The sequence below is a fragment of the Carcharodon carcharias genome, chromosome 4, assembly GCF_017639515.1.
Source record: "Carcharodon carcharias isolate sCarCar2 chromosome 4, sCarCar2.pri, whole genome shotgun sequence".
Taxonomy (NCBI): domain Eukaryota; kingdom Metazoa; phylum Chordata; class Chondrichthyes; order Lamniformes; family Lamnidae; genus Carcharodon; species Carcharodon carcharias.
Window position 1 is genome coordinate 150550448 of NC_054470.1, and position 18126 is coordinate 150568573.

At 45.3% G+C, this 18126-nt stretch overlaps 1 protein-coding gene across 6 annotated transcripts in view; it reads right to left on the reverse strand.

Annotated features, from left to right (window-relative positions):
- ssbp2 (single-stranded DNA binding protein 2) overlaps positions 1 to 18126 on the reverse strand; it is a 590624-nt gene that overhangs the window by 130180 nt on the left and 442318 nt on the right. For all 6 annotated transcript variants that reach the window (XM_041185704.1, XM_041185705.1, XM_041185703.1 and 3 more), the window contains 2 exons: positions 16121 to 16180; positions 1636 to 1702 (listed from right to left, as the gene is read on the reverse strand). In XM_041185704.1, the coding sequence (XP_041041638.1) occupies positions 1636 to 1702; positions 16121 to 16180 (127 nt within the window). The remainder of the gene's footprint in view (positions 1 to 1635; positions 1703 to 16120; positions 16181 to 18126) is intronic.

Here is an 18126-nt window from a genome sequence, read left to right on the forward strand (position 1 = left end):
GAGTGACTTACCGTGGCCGAGTGGATGAGACCATTCATCCTCTTTCTTCACTGGGTAGCTGTCCTCCTTTGAAGGCCATTGGCACAGACCACCACTGCCACCGCCTCCCATCCAGGATTGGTGACCTTGCTTGGTGGTCTTCGTCCAGAGCAGAGGTAGGGGATACCACAGAGGGCCTTCACGGCATCCAGGACACATTCCAGGGACGTGTCACTGAATCGGGAGGTTGAAATTTTCTTGCCTTTTGGGGCCAAGTCTTTTGTGCATCAGTCCTGGGCTGGAAGCACTGAGAGGTGTGCGTGAAACAGCACTTTAAATATGGCGCCCAGCTTGAGAAAGCAGCAGGGTGATGATGTGGTGGGCAAATCAGAAGCCACCCACAAGCGAAATGGCATGTTTCCCAGAATGGATGATTAATGAGGTGAGATTGGGGCAATACTGTGCAAAAGCCTGTGGTTGCGGCAAGTGGGTAAAATGTCCTTTCTCCCGCCCACTGCCGCACATAGTGCAAGTCTGGGAGAATTCTGCCCAATGTGTTTGTCAAATTATTACTGCTGGCAACTGGCAGACTTTCAAGTAAAAGAACAGCATTGTAAAATTGGAAAAGTCTTCAGATGTATTAGAATAGATCATCCACTGGCTAAAGTGTTATTCTGTATTGTACACTATTAAAAGCATAGCCCCATGTGAGATTAGTAGCTAATTGTCAAGACTTTTCCCATGGCTTCCATTCATTTTTTTTAGAGAAGACCTCAGCCATTCATTTGGCTGTTTCAAAGCTTTGACACATCTGAGCTTTCATTCATTTTTTAAAGAACAGCCCTGCCATCTGTTTGGCTGTCTGAAAGCTTTGACAGATGTCTGAATTCCTGGCTGTCTTCAGAAGCACTAATGGATTCTGGACTGCAAGGTTTGCTTACACAACTGTCCTGGAGAATGTGAGCTTGTTTACCTTGACAGATTTATGAACTTCTAAGAGAATAATTGCTTTTGAGTGCTTATTCAAGAGATTTTTGATTATTTCTGACAGACTTATAAATGTTATTATAGGGCTCATGAGTTCTATTTATAAAGTGACTGGGTGAGGAGGGGGAAAGGGGCTGAAGAGAATATAAGGTCTGCAGAACTTGGCCAATGTCTCAGTGAATGGAAGACAGGCCTTTTAACCTGACCCTGCTTCAGCATCAGCCTAAGAGGCAGCTGGCCTGACTCCAGGCCATTCCTGCCTCCCATGGATGAATATCCTGTCAGCTGGCCCTACCAGGATGAAGGCGGGGTCACGACAATGGGAAAATGCCCAAGTCTTGATTCCCGCCTCCATGATGAATATCCAGCTCTTTGTTCCGAATGCAAAGTCTCAATCAACTTGAATGCAGGTCGGAGACTGACCTCAAAGCAGCCTATTCACCAATCCTGCAGTGGGAAAATCTGCACGGGGAGTGATTTTGTCAAAAACGGACCATGTACATTAAAGTCAATTCAAATTCTAGATCTCAACCATTGGCTTCAATTCCACCTCACTGCCACATAAATAAACACAAAATGTTAGTTAGACCTGTTTTAAAATGTTGGAGCATCTTGTAAAACCAGTGACAAGAAATGTGAATTATTTATAAAATTGGGAAAGGTACTTACCTTGCTGTCGCGTTGGATCTATCCCACTGGGTAGCAATGGTTGTGTTCCTGGGACTCCTCCAAGTGACTGTTGGCGATAGAAGAAAAGAAAAAGAGCAAACCCACTTAACTAAAAATGTATTTATTTCAATTCTAAAGGTACGCTACTCATTCAACCAAAATGTTAATGTACCAAAATTTAGATTTTTAGATGTAACTGTTCACCACTATACATGTATTACTCTCAATCCCGCCTGTTTTACACAATGATATGAGAGTAGATTCAGGAATTCTACAGTGCTGTTGTCCATTCTCAGTCTACACTCCCATCAAGTAAAATTTAGCACTGGGAACATAGAATTATTGTACAAATACAATATTCTGGAAACAAAGAGTTAGCATAATAATGTACATTGAGTTTCCTTTGATACTTTTTGGAACGCAGTTAAGATGTTCAACAGAGACATTAAAAACAATCTAGAGAGTACCTGCGTATTGCCATTTATAAAAGGCAAATCGTAAAGAAAAAAATGACAAAAGGAGGAAAAAGGCCAAAAAGCCACCATACGGCCTATCTACACAAAGCATTATTCACAGTATCACTGTATGCACTGAGGATATTAAGAGGATAGACAGTAGAGGAATAGAAGTACATTTTCAGGGATGCAACTTTTAAAAAAAAATTACCCAAAGTCTGCAGGTCAGGAATAAAAGGCAACAAAATTTGGCTTTTCTGCCAGCACTAAAGAAGCTTGGTGACGAAAAATTGACAGATCATTTGCCCCCAACAACTCTGATTCAGCCGGTGCTGATCGCTATGGGCAGAATATTCAGCTCGGGGGTGGGGCTTGCTCGCCGAGGCGTAAAATGACATGCGGTGATGTCGAGCATGTGTCCCAACTTCACTGTGCGTCATTCAGATTTTCAGTTCGGCGGGCATGCACCCAAGTCAGCTGTGTACCTGCCGAACTGTCAAAGGCCTATTAAGGCCAGTTAACTATCAATTAAAAAAATAAACTGAGCTGCCCATCCAACCTTACGGTTGGCGGGCAGGCAAGGAGCCTAGGTGGCCTTCGCATTTTTCATGGAACCTCATCCACGGGCGGGATAAGGTTTCATGAAGGTTTTTAAAGGTTTGAAAATTTTTTAAATAAAATTCATAGACATGTCCTAGGTCATGTGACAGTTTCACACGAGGGGACATGTCCTAACATTTTTCTTTCCTTTAATAAATTTTTTTAAACTTAAACTAATCTCCTTGTGCCAACTCTGTGCTAGGCAAGCCTTAATTGACCTGCCCATGTGAAATGGTGGCGCCCAGCCGATCATAGGCGGTGATCAGCTGCGCACATGCCCGTGCCCGCTCCAGCACAACCTCCCCGACAGGGAGAATATTCTCTCCTATGTTTTGAAGGGCAGTAGCGCAGGTGTCCCACGTGTGTGCCAGAAGAATGCAGAGAGCGGACAGAAGGTGGCGTCAGTAAGTGCTGAAGGCTGATTTGGTGCCTGATTTGCCATTTTGGTCCTCACCAGTCCTGTTAAGACCCATGCTTAAAGATACATAGTTAAATATTGTTCAGAAGCTTGAAGGACTGCACCCACCCCACCCCACCCCAGCATTATTTAAAGGCATTACTATTTAATTTTCAGAGGAGGTGCTTTCGACTTCTTTTTTGCTGCTGCACAGTTAATGGAAGTACTGTGTTGACAGAGGAATTGACTGAAGTTCCTTCAGTGCAAAGGGAGTGGTGCTGGACCTTTGGAAAGAGAGTTGTGCTTTTGAAGAGCCTCAGGGTACATGAACTGCAGGCTATAGTTGCAGTTCCTCTTGGGTTGCAGCATGACGAGAAGCTGGAGCAGAGGCAACAGAGAGAAGCCATTCCCAGAGGAAGGAGGAGGTTAGCTTCCATACCCAACTCAAGTCTTCAGAGAACACGCTTCCTGCCTGAACAGCAGCTATGAACAGTGTCTGCCTCAGCTATGTTTCACCAAGGAGGTGGTCACGGAATTGAGCTAACTCCTCAAACTGGATCGACAACCACAGAGCAAAGTGAAAATGGTGATGCCAGTTGCCACTAAAGTAACTGTAACCTTCAATTTCTATACCAGTGGATCTTTCCAGGCTGAAGTCAGCAATATTACCAACATATCCCAGTTCACCATCCATCATTGCAGGCGGATGTTCCTGAGGCCCAGTATGCCACAACAGGGGACTTCATTGGCTTGTCTCTAAGCAGAGAGAAGCAGGAGGAGCGGGCATGTGGCTTTGTCAGGATAGTTGGCATCCCCATAATGAAGGAAGCCTGCACGTATGTGGCTCTGTGGCCACCACGTCTCAACGGGGAGATGCTCTGCAACTGCAAAGCGTCTTCACTCCCTGAAGATGCTGCTGGTGTGCAGCCACACAAATCATTGTTAGTGGAGTCCAATTATCCTGCCAACAGACAGGATGTTTTTTCCTGTGCTAGTCAGCCGTTCCAGCCACTACTTTGGGCCAGAGGTTGGCTGCTCAACACAAACACTACTTGCTGATATATGTGGCTGATGATTCCCCTCCGCCGCTCAATCACATGTGCACAGCACTTTTACAATGCTGCTGCAACTAGAAATATCTTGGGGCAAACCATCTGTATTCTGAAGCAATGATTTCACTGCATGAACAACTCGTGGGGGCCTTCCATTCTCAGTGGAGCATGCCTCCTGATTTGTGCTGATCTGCTGTGTCCTCCGCAACCTGGCCATCATGAAATGTGACCACTTCAGGAGGATGACGAAAAGGAGGAGGACGGGGAAGCATCCAGGACATCATTGCTCCAGATAGGTTGTCCCTGAGTATCTAATCAGACCCAGATTTCCCAAATTACTGTTGCTCCACCATTCCCCACCTCACCATCCCTAACATTTCAGTGTCCTGTTGGTTAGAATCCTGAAATATAGGCAACACAAACAAAAAATCAATATTAACTTTATCCAACAACACTTCAAACGTTACACACAATAATCAAATTTTCAACCTTGTGCTTTCCCTGTCTTCGTCAGGCCTAATGCTCCAGATAGTGGTACTCCTGTGGCTGCAGCATGACTGATGGAAGATTTTTGACTTTCAATGGGGAAAGACTGCAGATAGTCTAGCAGAATGTCCTCAAGCAGCTCTGGGCCTTGAGGGCCCAGCTTCAGACTGTACCATCGCAGCATGGGAGGCAGCAGTCTGTGCTGGCTAGTTGACAAGCAACACCAGGAGAACTGCTGCTGCCATCCTGAGCAAAGTCAGCAGGATTGTGCACCAGAGAGCCACTATCACTCCCTGGGACCCTGCCTCAGCAACCCAGTAATCTGTTGGAGGACAGATTGCTGGACTGATGTGAAACCCTGCAAGCCCCTTTGAACACTGGTATCCACAGCCAGGATGGCAGCAGTCTGAGTATGAATGGCAGAGAGCTGAGCTTGCAAGGCAACAGGCTGAGATCCCACTCAGACTTTTGAAGAAAGCTTCCTGTTCTGCAATTGGAGTCATCAGCCATCATTCGCTGTATTATGGATGGGTTCATTTGTGTGTTGATGGAGTTGGCCACAATGTTGGAAAAAATGGGCTTCAAGGTCTGTGCCAAAGCCCTGTGTCAAGTTGTGGATAGACTCCACCATGCTCCTTGACACTGAATGCAGGTTTCCAGGCAGGCTAGCCAATGCACCAAGCATTCTGCTGTGTATAGCCTTTAGCATCCTTCTACATCCTGGCCCAGCAAACTAACCATCTAAGTCCTCTGCATGTACTCACCCTTCAGTGAGCTTGGACTACCCTTGTCTCTGCCATGACTGCTGTGTGCTTGTACTCAGTGCTCCATGATGTGCAGACCCTACCTCCATGCTATCTAAAATATGTACATTTTTAGTATCTGAGCTGTTGTTGCGAGTGCAAAATCAGAAGATGGTGTGTCTTCAGCTATCTTCTTGGTCTTCCTCCAATGCCTAGCTAGGTTGCACTTCTTGGGATATCTGAAAGGAAAATGGAGCAAGGGTAAGACTGGGGTAAGGGGAGGGAAGGGGAAGTAAGAGATGCTTACACCATCCGCAGCTTGTAAATCAGAAGAGAATGTGGCATGTGAGAAGCAGGATTAAGTTTGAGAACACTTTATCTTCAATGGATTCAGCTGTGCTGTTGGCCACAGCCTCAGCAATGTTGCTTCCCATATGGGCAATAATCTCCTCCTCCAGGGTTAGAACGTGGAGGTGTGCCTCTCTACCTCTGGATAGTTCAGGTTTATGCCATCTTGTCCTGCAAGAGAAAGGGTAGCGTGTCAGTGAGTATCATAGCGTATGCTTGTGTGATGTGACTGCCATGGTTGAATAGCTGGCAGTGTGGACAATTTGTTAGGCTTGCAGCAGGGTTAAGTGTGTGAGAATGAGGTTAAGCATATGAATGTCAAGTATGAGTCCTGATTAATAGAGGCTGTTGATAGATGAGTGATGGGGATGTGGTGAATTGAGCAGTGGCTGAGGTTGTCACTGATCTTGACCACTTGTGGGAAGCAATCAAACTTCTTGCAGCACTGCATCCAGTTCCTCAGGTCTCAACTCCTGGCATTGATTGACACAATTATCGTGTGTCTCGAGAGCCTCCTACCCTCTGCGAATACAGGACGCATCTCACCTCTGTTCCACTTCCTCCACCAAGACCTCCAGTGCAGTTCAGAAAACCTTGGTGCAGATTCCCTCCCATGATCAGCCATTGTTGTTTGTTGATCCATTCTATTCCCAATAATGTTAGCACCTCTGGCTGACACAAAAGATGCAGACTAGCTTTAACTGGTGCAGGGTAGCTTTAAGTAGTGCTAGCAAGGAACGATATTGGGCCTCTTGCTGATGATGTAGCCAAAGTACAGCATGGATAGCACTGTCTGCACGCAGTAAACATTACAATGTGCAGGCTGCATGAAAATCGCACAAAGTGCAATTCCCACATCCCTTTTCGGAGGCGATCCAATTTAGCCCCCAAATAATTCAGCATGTGGAAAATTACAAATCACAACACTCTCTACTGGTGTGCAGTAATGCACCACTGGAATGCATTTGTTTTTCCTGCTTTCAGTTTAGCCTTTACAATAACATTATTGTTCAAGCACAGAAAAATGAGCTAGTTAACTAAAATATAGTGTAACCAAAAAAGTGTAACTAAAATATATTTTCAGACTGCTCTCACTTAGTTTCAGCAACAATATCAAAAAACTAATGAACATGAGGAGAAAACTTCTCACGTTTATCACAATATAACAAATTCATCACTTGTGTAACGTCTAAGACTTGCAAATAAAAATGTTCCAGTCATAAACTTAACTCTTTGCAGTCTCTGAACCACTTACATTATCAACTCATTTAAGGATACAGATATACAATTAATAAAGAATGTTTAGTTTTGAATCCGATAGATTTTCCAAGCCAATTCTCATTCATTTGCAATTGTGGTTGATTAAACAAAATCCGTAATAAGAAAGCACATTAACAGGTTATTCTTTCATTGTTTACTAAATTCCCTGCAAATTGATTTGATTTAGAGGATCACTTTGCAGTTTGGTGAGCACAGCCTACATACTATTTTTCATTTAAATTCCTATTACATTTCAGCACAGTTCCTTTCTGTCCTTAGCCCCAATAGAATATATAATGTTGGTATTTTTAACATCACCAACTGCAGATCATTTCTGCAACACCAGTTTCTGTACATTCAGCAAACATAAAGGGGGAAATTTGAACATAATCCACTGGTTGGGAAACTGACATGATCTGGTGCAATGATGGTTTTATATCCTGCTCGGGTGTAAAACTGATGTTCCACCCATTCCATAGATTTTCCAGCCAGTGAATTATGTTGCAATTATCCCCCAAAAATCTGAAATTTTATGGATTGTCAAAATCTTTGGCAGAGTATTTGTATATTTAAACAAAGGCCCAGCACAAAATGAATATACTCAGACAACACTTCCAGTAGTGCAAGAAATTTACACTGGCTATTAACAAATTGTATCATGTATCTCTTTTTATTTTGTAAGGAACATATCTTTTTATTTCTGTTGCACTGTTGTAAAGAACATAGCTTTTTATTTTCTGTTGGACTAGGAATTAAAATTACAATGGCTGCAAGTTGAAAGACATGTCCATTAGAACAGGATGAGAGATATATACGATGTTGCAGTCCTGGAACAGAGTGTGCCATGAAAGACAGGATGGTGCCGGAAAGGAGTCCTGCAAGGAAGCTGCCTGACAAAAGCATTTTAATTGGCTCCTGACCAGGTGACTAGGTTTTGTGTGAGAGCAGAGCAGAATAGCTCCTAGCCTGAAAGGAACAAGATCTAAAACCTCTTTCTCCTGTGTGTGGAAGATTCCAATAATTCCACAATAATAGCTAGCTGGTTTTGTTTCTCCTCATATCTCTATAACCAGCTCTCTCTCTGAAAACCCCTGTCAAAAGGCAAAGGGGAAAATCACTGTTAGAGACATTGAAAGGCAAATACTCAACCAGTGAACTAAATACTAAAAGTGCTGGAAGACCACTTCGTGTCATCAACAAGAACTGAAAGGAATTTGGATGACATCGATCAAAATCAACCCATCAAATCCTGTAGTCTGGAATTTATACTATTGAGCTGTTTTATCCCACCCTTAAAATCTATATTTTTGTGTGTCTTATGTGTCTTGTGTGTGTATAGGGATTTAAGAAGGGGTAGAGTTTAAGTTATAGTGTTAGAAATTAGCGGTTCATATTTATTTCGTTTGTCCGACAAACAGTTATTTACTGATTAAGTTTACAAAACTGATTCTTGTATTCTGTTAATCTAAATTAAACAGTTAGGTAGAATTGGGGCAATCTGGTGGTTTGGTCAAACTGTTCACATTTGTCATGTCTTGGGGAACAGTGGGGCTTGATATTACAGCACACCATCCCCCGTCAGTTGTGACAATTTGAAGTTGCTTAGTTAAAAAATAGCAAAAGCATTTGCACAGATGTCTTTGTTATATCCTTTTATGGGCTAGCACTTTGTGTCATATTCCTATAAACAGTAAGGAAATTGGATTCAAAATGACCTGCTGCATTTAGAGTTACTTTATTATGCTCTTGACCCCTCCTGTCTTTAAAATAGCAGACTGCTTATGAGGCATCCAGCACTAGATGAGCAGAAATTTCCTCCAACTAAAATGGGAAGCCATTGGGCTGAATTTTCCTGCTCCCCCACCCGCCATGGTGACAGGGCTTGGAATCAGTGCGGCTGGGAAAATAGGAGGTTGAAGAGTATTCCTGCTGCATAGGAATGTTCCTAGGGTAGCTTGGGAAGCAGGCCGGCTGCCAGCTCCTGGGAGGTGGTCTGCCAATTTACATGGCTAAGGCACCACTTAGAGATGAATTTGTGGCATCACAAACATTTTGTCAGTGGTCCAACGGCCCCCACCATGTGTGGAAGCCATCAGCTCAAAGGAGGTTAAAGCAGGCTGGGAGAGCCACAAAGAGTCGACAGCATTCCTAAACAGACGCCAAGACCAATCGAGTGGAGGGGTTCATCTTTATTCCTATGTACCTACAAGCTTCGGACCTTTTTTATTTGCTTGCTGCTGTGCAGGCCAGAGTGGCCAGCTCTGTCTTAAGGCCTCACCTGGGCCCACCACACTTTGTGGAGCTGCTGTGGCTTCAGAGCTGCCAGCCCTCTGATTGGGCTAGCAGCATCGGGAGCCCTCCCACCATCCAATTAAGGCCCATTTGGAGACCGACTCCGCGAGTGTTGTTCCATCAGTCTCACTGCAGGCACGGGATCCCCATTTGGTCCTAATGTCAAGTTCTTGAAATCTGTGGCAAACTTTAGCTTATTGGAGGCCCTGGCAACTGTCTAAAACTGAAACAGACCTCAAGATAAGCTTGTGACCACATTTCCGCATCATCATTAAGACTATCTATTTTCACCTCTATAGGTACCCAACCATGCCCCTTCCTCTGCTCATCTGCTGCTGAAATCGTCAGCCATACCTTTTATACCTCTAGATATTAGTATTCCAACATGCTCTTGGTAAATCTCTGCTTCCTTAAACTTGAAGCCATCCAAAACCTTGATGCCACATCCTAACTTGAACCAAGTCTTGTTCATCCATCAGCCCTGAGCTTGTGGATCTATGTTGGCTCCCAGTTAAACAATGCCCCAACTTTAAAATTCTCAATCCTTTTTTTCAAATCCCTCCATGCCCTCACTTCTACCTATTTCTGTAATCTCTTCCAACTCTGCAATCCTCCGAGGTATCGTATTCCTCCAATTCTAACCTCTTGTGTGTTCCTGATTTTAATCACTGCACCACTGGTGGCCGTGCCTTCAGCTGCCAAGGCCCCAAGTTCTGAAATTCCCTCCTTAAGCCTATCCTCCTCTCTTTCCTCCTTTAAGATGCTGCTTAAAACCTATCTCTTTGACCAAGCTTTTCGTAATTTTGCCTAATATTGCCTTACGCGATTTGGTGTCAAATTTGGTTTTATACACTCCTGTAGCACACCTTGTGGCATTTTATTACGTTAAAGGTGCTATAAAAATACAAGTTGATGTTTTTGAAAATATGCTCCACTATTTGGATAAGACTTACGCTTGGATTTTATGAGGCCCCAGCAAGCATGCTGGGATGTTGAGGGACGGTTGGGGGAAACTGGATGGGATTGAGGCAGTGCTATGACTGGTGCCTTCCTGCTGCCACTGGCACTTTTTAAAATTTGTTCATGGGATGTGGGTGTCGCTGACTAGGCCAGCATTTATTGCCCATCCCTAATTGCCTTTAAGAAGGTGGTGGTGAGCTGCCTTCTTGAGCCACTACAGTCCATGTGTTGTAGGTACACCCACGGTGCTGTTAGGAAGAGAGTTCCAGGATTTTGACCCAGCGACAGTGGAGGAACGGCGATAGGTCGGTGATTGATTTGGAGGGGAACTTCCAGCTGGTGATATTCCCATGTGTCTGCTGCCCTTGTCTGTCTAGATGGTAAAGGTCGTAGGTTTGGAAAGTGCTGTCTAAGGGATTTGGTGAGTTCCTGCAGTGCATCTTATGGATGGTACACACTGCTGCCGTGGTGATGGAGGGAGCGAATGTTCGTGAAACAAAAACAAAACTCCTGGAAAAACTCAGCAACTCTGACAGCATCTGCAGAGAGGTATACAGTTGACATTTCGATTCCTTATGACCCTTCATCAGAACTAAGGCATATAGAAATGAGATGAAATATAAGCTGGTAGAAGGGGGTGGGACAGGAGAGCTCGATGGGGGGGGTCAGTTAATGGTGGAGGCCAAGAAGAGATGGCCAAAGGTGTCATAGACAAAAGGGTATTGATGGTGGTGATACTATTTAAAGGATGTGCTAATGACGACATTAAGGGGAGCAAGGTAATGGCAGATGGCCCTAGTGTGGGTGGGGTGGGGGGAAGGGATTGAAATGGGCTAAAAAATTGAGATGAAACAATAGATCGAAATAAATTTAAAAATAGGAGGGAAAAGAAAAAAATACAGTTTAAAAAAAATGATAAATTATTGGAAAAAGGGGGATCAGAAAGGGGGTGGGGATGGAGGAGAGAATTCATGATCTGAAATTGTTGAACTCAATATTAAGTCTGGAAAACTGTAAAGTGCCTAGTTGGAAGATGAGGTGCTGTTCCTCCAGTTTGCGTTGAGCTTCACTGGAACTTTGCAGCAGGCCAAGGATTGACATGTGGGCATGAGAGCAGGGTGGAGTGTTGAAATGGCAAGTGACATGGAGGTCTAGGTCATGCTTGCGGACAGACCAAAGGTGTTCCACAAAGCGGTCACCCAGTTTGCGTTTAGTCTCTCCAATGTAGAGGAGACCGCATTGAGCAGCGAATGCATTCGACTAAATTGAGGGAAGTACAAGTGCACTTGAAAGGAGTGTTTGGGTCCTTGGACAGTGAGGAGGGGGAAGTAAAGGGGCAGGTGTTGCACCTTCTGCGGTTGTATGGGAAGGTGCCGTGGGAGGGGTTTGAGGTGTAGGGTGTGATGGAGGAGTGGACCAGGGTGTCCCGGAGAGAATGATCTCTGCGGAAAGCTTCCAGGGAGGGTGAAGGGAAGATGTGTTTGGGCTGAGCGTCAACTCACAGACACTTCCTCTGACCTCCCCCTGGACCATGACCCCACCACTGAACATCAAGCCATTGTTTCCAGGACTGTCACTAACCTCATCTTCTCTGGAGATCTTCCCTCCACAGCTTCCAAGTGCAGTCTCCCAACCTCAGATGGCCCGCTTCTACCTCCTACCCAAAATCCACAAACAGGACTGGTCCGGCAGACCGATCGTGTCAGCCTGTTCCTGCCCCACGGAACTCATTTCTTGCTATTTTGACTCCATTCTCTCTTCCCTTGTCCAGTCTCTTTCCACTTTCATCCACGATTCCTCTCACGCCCTACATCCTATCAACATTTTCCAGTTCCCTGGCCCCAACTGCCTCCTCTTCACCAAGGACATCCAATCCCTCTACACCTCCATCCCCCACCAGGATGGCCTGAGGTCTCTCCGCTTCTTCCTCGAACAGAGACCCAAACAATCCCCATCCACCACTACTCTCCTCCATCTGGCTGAACTTGTTCTCTCACTGAATAATTTCTCCTTAAACTCATCTCACTTCCTCCAAATAAAAGGTGTGGCTATGGGTACCCTCATGGGCCCCAGTTTTGCCTGTCTCTTTATTGAATATGTGGAACATTCCTTGTTCCAGTCCTACTCAGGCCCCCTCCCACAACACTCTCTCCGGTACATCAATGACAGCTTTGGTGCTGCTTCATGCTCATGTCACGAACTGGAAAAATTTATTAATTTTGCTTCCAATTTCCACCCCTCCATCATTTTCACGTGGTCCATCACTGACACTTCCCTTCCCTTCTTTGACCTCTCAGTCTCAGTTTCTGGTGATAGACCATCCACCAATATTCATTACAAACCTACCGACTCCCACAGTTACCTCGACTACAACTCTTCACACCCCGCTTCCTGTAAGGACTCCATCCCATTCTCTCAGTTCCTTCGCCTCCATCGCATCTGTTCTGATGATGCCACTTTCCAAAACAGTTCCTCTGACATGTCTTCCTTCTTCCTTAACTGAGGTTTTCCACCTACAGTGGTTGACAGGGCCCTCAACTATATCCAGCCCCTCTCCCGTGCATCCGCCCTCACACCTTCCTCTCCCTCCTCGAACCATGATAGGGTCCCCCTTGTCCTCACTTATCACCCCACCAGCACCTGCATTCAAAGGTCATCCTCCGCCATTTCCGCCAACTCGAGCATGATGTCACTACCAAACACATCTTCCCTTCACCCCCTCTGGCAGCTTTCCACAGGGATCGTTCCCTCCGGGACACCCCGGTCCACTCCTCCATCACTCCCTACACCTCAACCCCCTCCCACGGCACCTTCCCATGCAACCGCAGAAGGTGCAACACCTGCCCCTTTACTTCCCCCCCTCCTCACCGTCCAAGGACCCAAACACTCCTTTCAAGTGAAGCAGCGCTTCACTTGTACTTCCCTCAATTTAGTCGAATGCATTCGCTGCTCCCAATGTGTTTTCCTCTACATTGGAGAGACCTAATACAGACTGGGTGACCACTTTGCGGAACACCTTCGGTCTGTCCGCAAGCATGACCCAGACCTCCCTGTCGCTTGCCGTTTTAACACACCACCCTGCTCTCATGCCCACATGTCCGTCCTAGGCCTGCTGCAATGTTCCAGTGAAGCTCAACGCAAACTGGAGGAACAGCACCTCATCTTCCAACTAGGCACTTTACAGTCTTCTGGACTTAATATTGAGTTCAACAATTTCAGATCATGAACTCTCTCCTCCATCCTCACCCACTTTCCGATCCCCCTTTTTCCAATAATTTATAATTTTTTGGCAACTATATTTTTTTCTTTTCCCTCCTACTTTTAAATTTATTTCGATCTATTGTTTCATCTCCACCTTTTAGACCATTTTGATCCCTTCCCCCCACCCCACCCGCACTAGGGCCATCTGCCACTACCTTGCTTCCCTTAATGTCCCCATTAGCACATCCTTTAGATAATATCACCACCATCAATACCCCTTTGTCCTTTTGTCTATGACATTTTTGGCAGTCTCTTCTTGGCCTCCACCTATCACTGGCCCCCCCCATCGAGCTCTCCTGTCCCACCCCCTTCTACTAGCTTATATTTCATCCCATTTCTATATGTCTTAGTTCTGATGAAGGGTCATACGGACTCGAAATGTCAACTCTATCCCTCTCCGCAGATGCTGTCAGACCTGCTGAGTTTTTCCAGGTATTTTTGTTTTTGTTCTTGATTTCCAGCATCCGCAGTATTTGGCTTTTATCTTAGTGAATGTTTGTGGTTAGGATGCCAATCAAGTGGGCTGCTTTGTCCTGGATGGTGTCAAGCTTCTTGTGTTTTTGGAGCTGCACTCATCCAAGCATTTTACCAGCAGCTAAATGGTGGGTGATCCACTTGCCTTTAGGCAAATTGAGGCCCTTAAGTGGTAAATTAAGGGCAACTTAAGAGCCCATTCCTGTGAGTAGACACTTCACTATGTGAGGAAACCATCAGGTAAACCGTGGTGGCTTTCTTCTGTGCTTGGGGGGCAGTGCTGGGGAATGGGTGCTTCTTATTGGATATTCCGTGACCCGTGGAGGGCACCCTCTGGCGGCAAGGGCCACCCTCTCGGTAGTACAACTTGTGTGTTCTTCTCTCTCTCCCTTGCCCTTCTGTAACACTAAATTATGCCTAAGGTTCAACAATCAAATTAAGATTCTCCCTGGTGTTTATTGAGAAAAATGGCACACAATGGGAGAAAACTTGTGGAGACCGCCAGCTGCAGGGGCTTTTTGGGAAGGTCCACTACATCTTGTGCCCCTCAGGCATGTAGCAGGCCAGCAACAGGTCCTCTGCTGGGGGTCAAGGACCCCAGGGATGGAAGTCATGCCTGCTGAGAGCAGCCACCCAATCAGAGGCCAGAATGAAAACAGAAAATGCTGGAAAAATTCAGCAGGTCTAGCAACATCTATGCAGAGAGAAACAGAGTTAACATTTCAAGTCCAATATGGTACTTCTTTGGAAGTGAGGCAAGAAGCTCTTCCGTACTCAGTAGCGCCACCAGAGAGGCAGTGGCTGCAGCTGGTACTACAGCCATCCAAGACCTCACACCGAGGAAGGACCCAGGCACAGATCAGTGATGGTGGGAAAGGACGCCCAGGATGGGGGTTGCAGAAGTTAGGATTGGCATGCCCCCTGCCAATAAACTTGGGCAGAGTACAAGATTCTGCCCATGTTTTGGTGAAAATGAAGCAAAAGGATCAGGTAGCAATTTGTTTTTCAGAAATCATGAACAATCCATTTAGTGCATCTGCTTTTAAAATATTTCTTCATTCACTGCCCCGAAGAAGGAATAATATTACAAATACAGTTTTCTATCCAATCCTCACCAACAATCAGAATGGCTATTGAAAACAGAAGACCACGAGCAGCATATTATGGGAAGGTGGCCATGATGCGCTCCAGGTGGGCTAAATTGGGGAAGCGTGGGACTTCCGTCCCTCACTTGGGAAGAAGTCTCACTCTTGGGAGAAAATCGGATTGGCCGGCAACTCCATCAGTCCTGGCAGTACCAAGGGCGCATTTGTGGGCAGCATCAAGATTGCAAGCAGGTCCAAGAAGAAGGTCCATGGATTCTGCAGCCAAATAAGGCTGGGGTCTTGTGAGGCTTGGGCAATTTAGGGAGAGGGGCTGGGGGAGTGGGGGTGATATGTTTTATAGAGCAGGCAGATCGGAAGTAAGGTGGGGGGGGGGGGGGGGGGGGGGGGGGGGGGGGGGGGGGGGGGGGGTACTATCTTAGAGGGGGCTGCCATCCAAAGCGCAAAGGGCACTTCCCAAAGATAGCACCTTGCCTTCCTTTCTGCACTTTGAAAGAATGTTTTTTAAAAAGCAGCCTTGCCACTCCCGCCCGACTGCACGTGCCAACCATTTTAAGGCTTAGGCAGCTTATTATTGGGGTCAATTGGCTTGTTAGCAAGCTCAGTTGACACCTAATTGTTTTCTTAAATATGATGGCGGTCTGCTGATTTCAACGCCTGTCCACTATCCCCTGTATAATGGGGTGAGCTCGGGGGTGGGCAGGGAGCTGATAGGGTGGGAATCCAACCTATTTTACGTTTCCCCCCTCAACTGCCGAAAACACGTCTGGTGGGGGAACATAAACTGCAGCCCTACATTTCTTAGCCGTAAGTATATGAGATATCAAGATTACAACAGTTCCTTTTTATTTGGAAATGTAGCATATAATGTGTTGTGTCTTTATTTCATTTTCTGCAATTGTAGCCCATACCAAAGAATGGTTAAAAAAGAGATATTTCAACAGAACAAATATTTGTAACAATACAGCAAACAGCAATGAGTATAACCTTTCATAAGATACAATATAAATATGAAGGAAGTTTTTAATATCATGCAGTAGAAATTTAATTTTACCTGGTTAGGTATTCTGAGGGGCGGCCTGGGGCCTCCTGGATAACGAGGTGACATGAAAGGCTGCAACAGGAAAATAAATGGAAAAATGTGCTTTTTAACAAAAATAATTTAAGTTCAGCACCATGCTTATTTTTAAGTATCCAATTTCATTTTATGTTCTACTTTCACAGGCTCTTTCCTCTGAAAATATCATCTTCAGGAGAGAAAGGGGGCACTAGATCATGGATGTTCAACATCCACTTAACTGCATTCATCCTCGAAAAGTTCACTGTTCCAGCTAGTTTTCTTTTCTCACACAAATGGTTATGGTGTTATGTTACAAATCACTCAGGGAGGTTGGGTTGCTGTGGCAACATACACGTTTAGATGCATGTGGCAACCTGGAGCTTTTGGATAGTGACAGAGGCTCCAGCTTTCTTTTCTTATTTTTTGTTTGTCCACAGGATGTGGAGGTCGCTGGCTAGGCCAGCTTTTATTGCACATCCCTAATTGCCCTTGAGAAGGTGATTGTGAGCTGTCTTCTTGAACTGCTGCAGACCATGTGGTGTAGGTAAATCCACAGTGCTGTTAGGAAGGGAGTTCCAGGATTTTAACCCAGCGACAGTGAAGGAATGGCGATATATTTCCAAGTCAGGTTGGTGAGAGGCTTTGGGGGGAACTTGCAGGTGGTAGTGTTCCAATGTGTCTGCTGCCCTTGTCCTTTTGGGTGGTAGCGGTCATGGGTTTGGAAGGTGCTGTCTAAGAAGCCTTGGAGAGTTCCCGCAATGCATCTTATAAATGGTATACACTGTTGCCAATGTGCATCAGTGGCGGAGGGAGTGAATGCTTGTGAATGGGGTGACAATCAAGTGGGCTGCTTTGTCCTAGATGGTGGTGAGCTTCCTAAGTGTTATTGGAGCTGCACTCATCCAGACAAGTGGAGAGTATTCCATCAGACTCTTGACTTGTGCCTTGCAGATGATGGACAGGCTATGGGGAGTCAGCAGGTGAGTTACTCGCTGCAGGATTCCTAACTCTTGTAGCCGCAGTATTTATATGGCTAGCCCAGTTCAGTTTCTGGTCAATAGTAACTCCCAGGATGTTGATAGTGGGAGATTCAGTGATGGTAATGCCACTGAATATCAAAGGCAGATGGTTAGATTCTCTCGTGTTGGAGATGGTCATTGCTTGACACTTGTGTAGTATGAATGTTCCTTGCCACTTGTTAGTCTAAGCCTGAATATTGTCCAGGTCTTGCTGCATTTGAACATGGACTGCTTCAGTTTCTGAGGAGTCGTGAATGGTGCTGAACATTGTGTAATCATCAGCAAATGTCCCCACTTCTGAGCTTATGATGGAGGGAAGGTCATTGATGAGGCAGCTGAAGATGGTTTTTCCATCACATGTTTAACTAGGAATCTCTCCCACTCTTACCACCTGTGACTGGCGTATGTTGGAAGGATTTGCACGTTGATAATCAACTTGTTTGACCATGTTATGAACACAACTTCCTCAGCCATTATGTCCTGGGGTGGGTCTCCAACCAGAGTTTCTGGCTCAGAGGCAGGGTTGCTGCCCACTGTGCCACACAACCTCCCTTTCTCCCATAAGTAGGAAGCATTATTATCAGAAGTGAAGAAAATTCATCACGCATTCAGCCAGGGAATCTTAACATGAACCATTATGGGGTCACAAGCCTACTCACAGTGATATGAAGCAAGCTTCTTAATTGTAAAGTCAATAAGCCAAATGTGGTTAATTCATAGTGTCAAACATTCTCAGGTTTATCAGCTTGTAATTTAAACAGTAAATAAATCTGTGCAAATTGAAAATGTACAAAACCCAACAGCTATCTGCACATTTAAACTGTACAGCAAAAACAAGCCAACATGCAAAATAAAAAGCAATTCAGTTGACTTGCAAATGGTTGTGCCTCAACCTGTTGCCCACAGCAACAACTACAAATCAAACACCATGTAAATATCCCAATACATTCCTCGTTAAGTTATACTGTTCTTGGATAACAA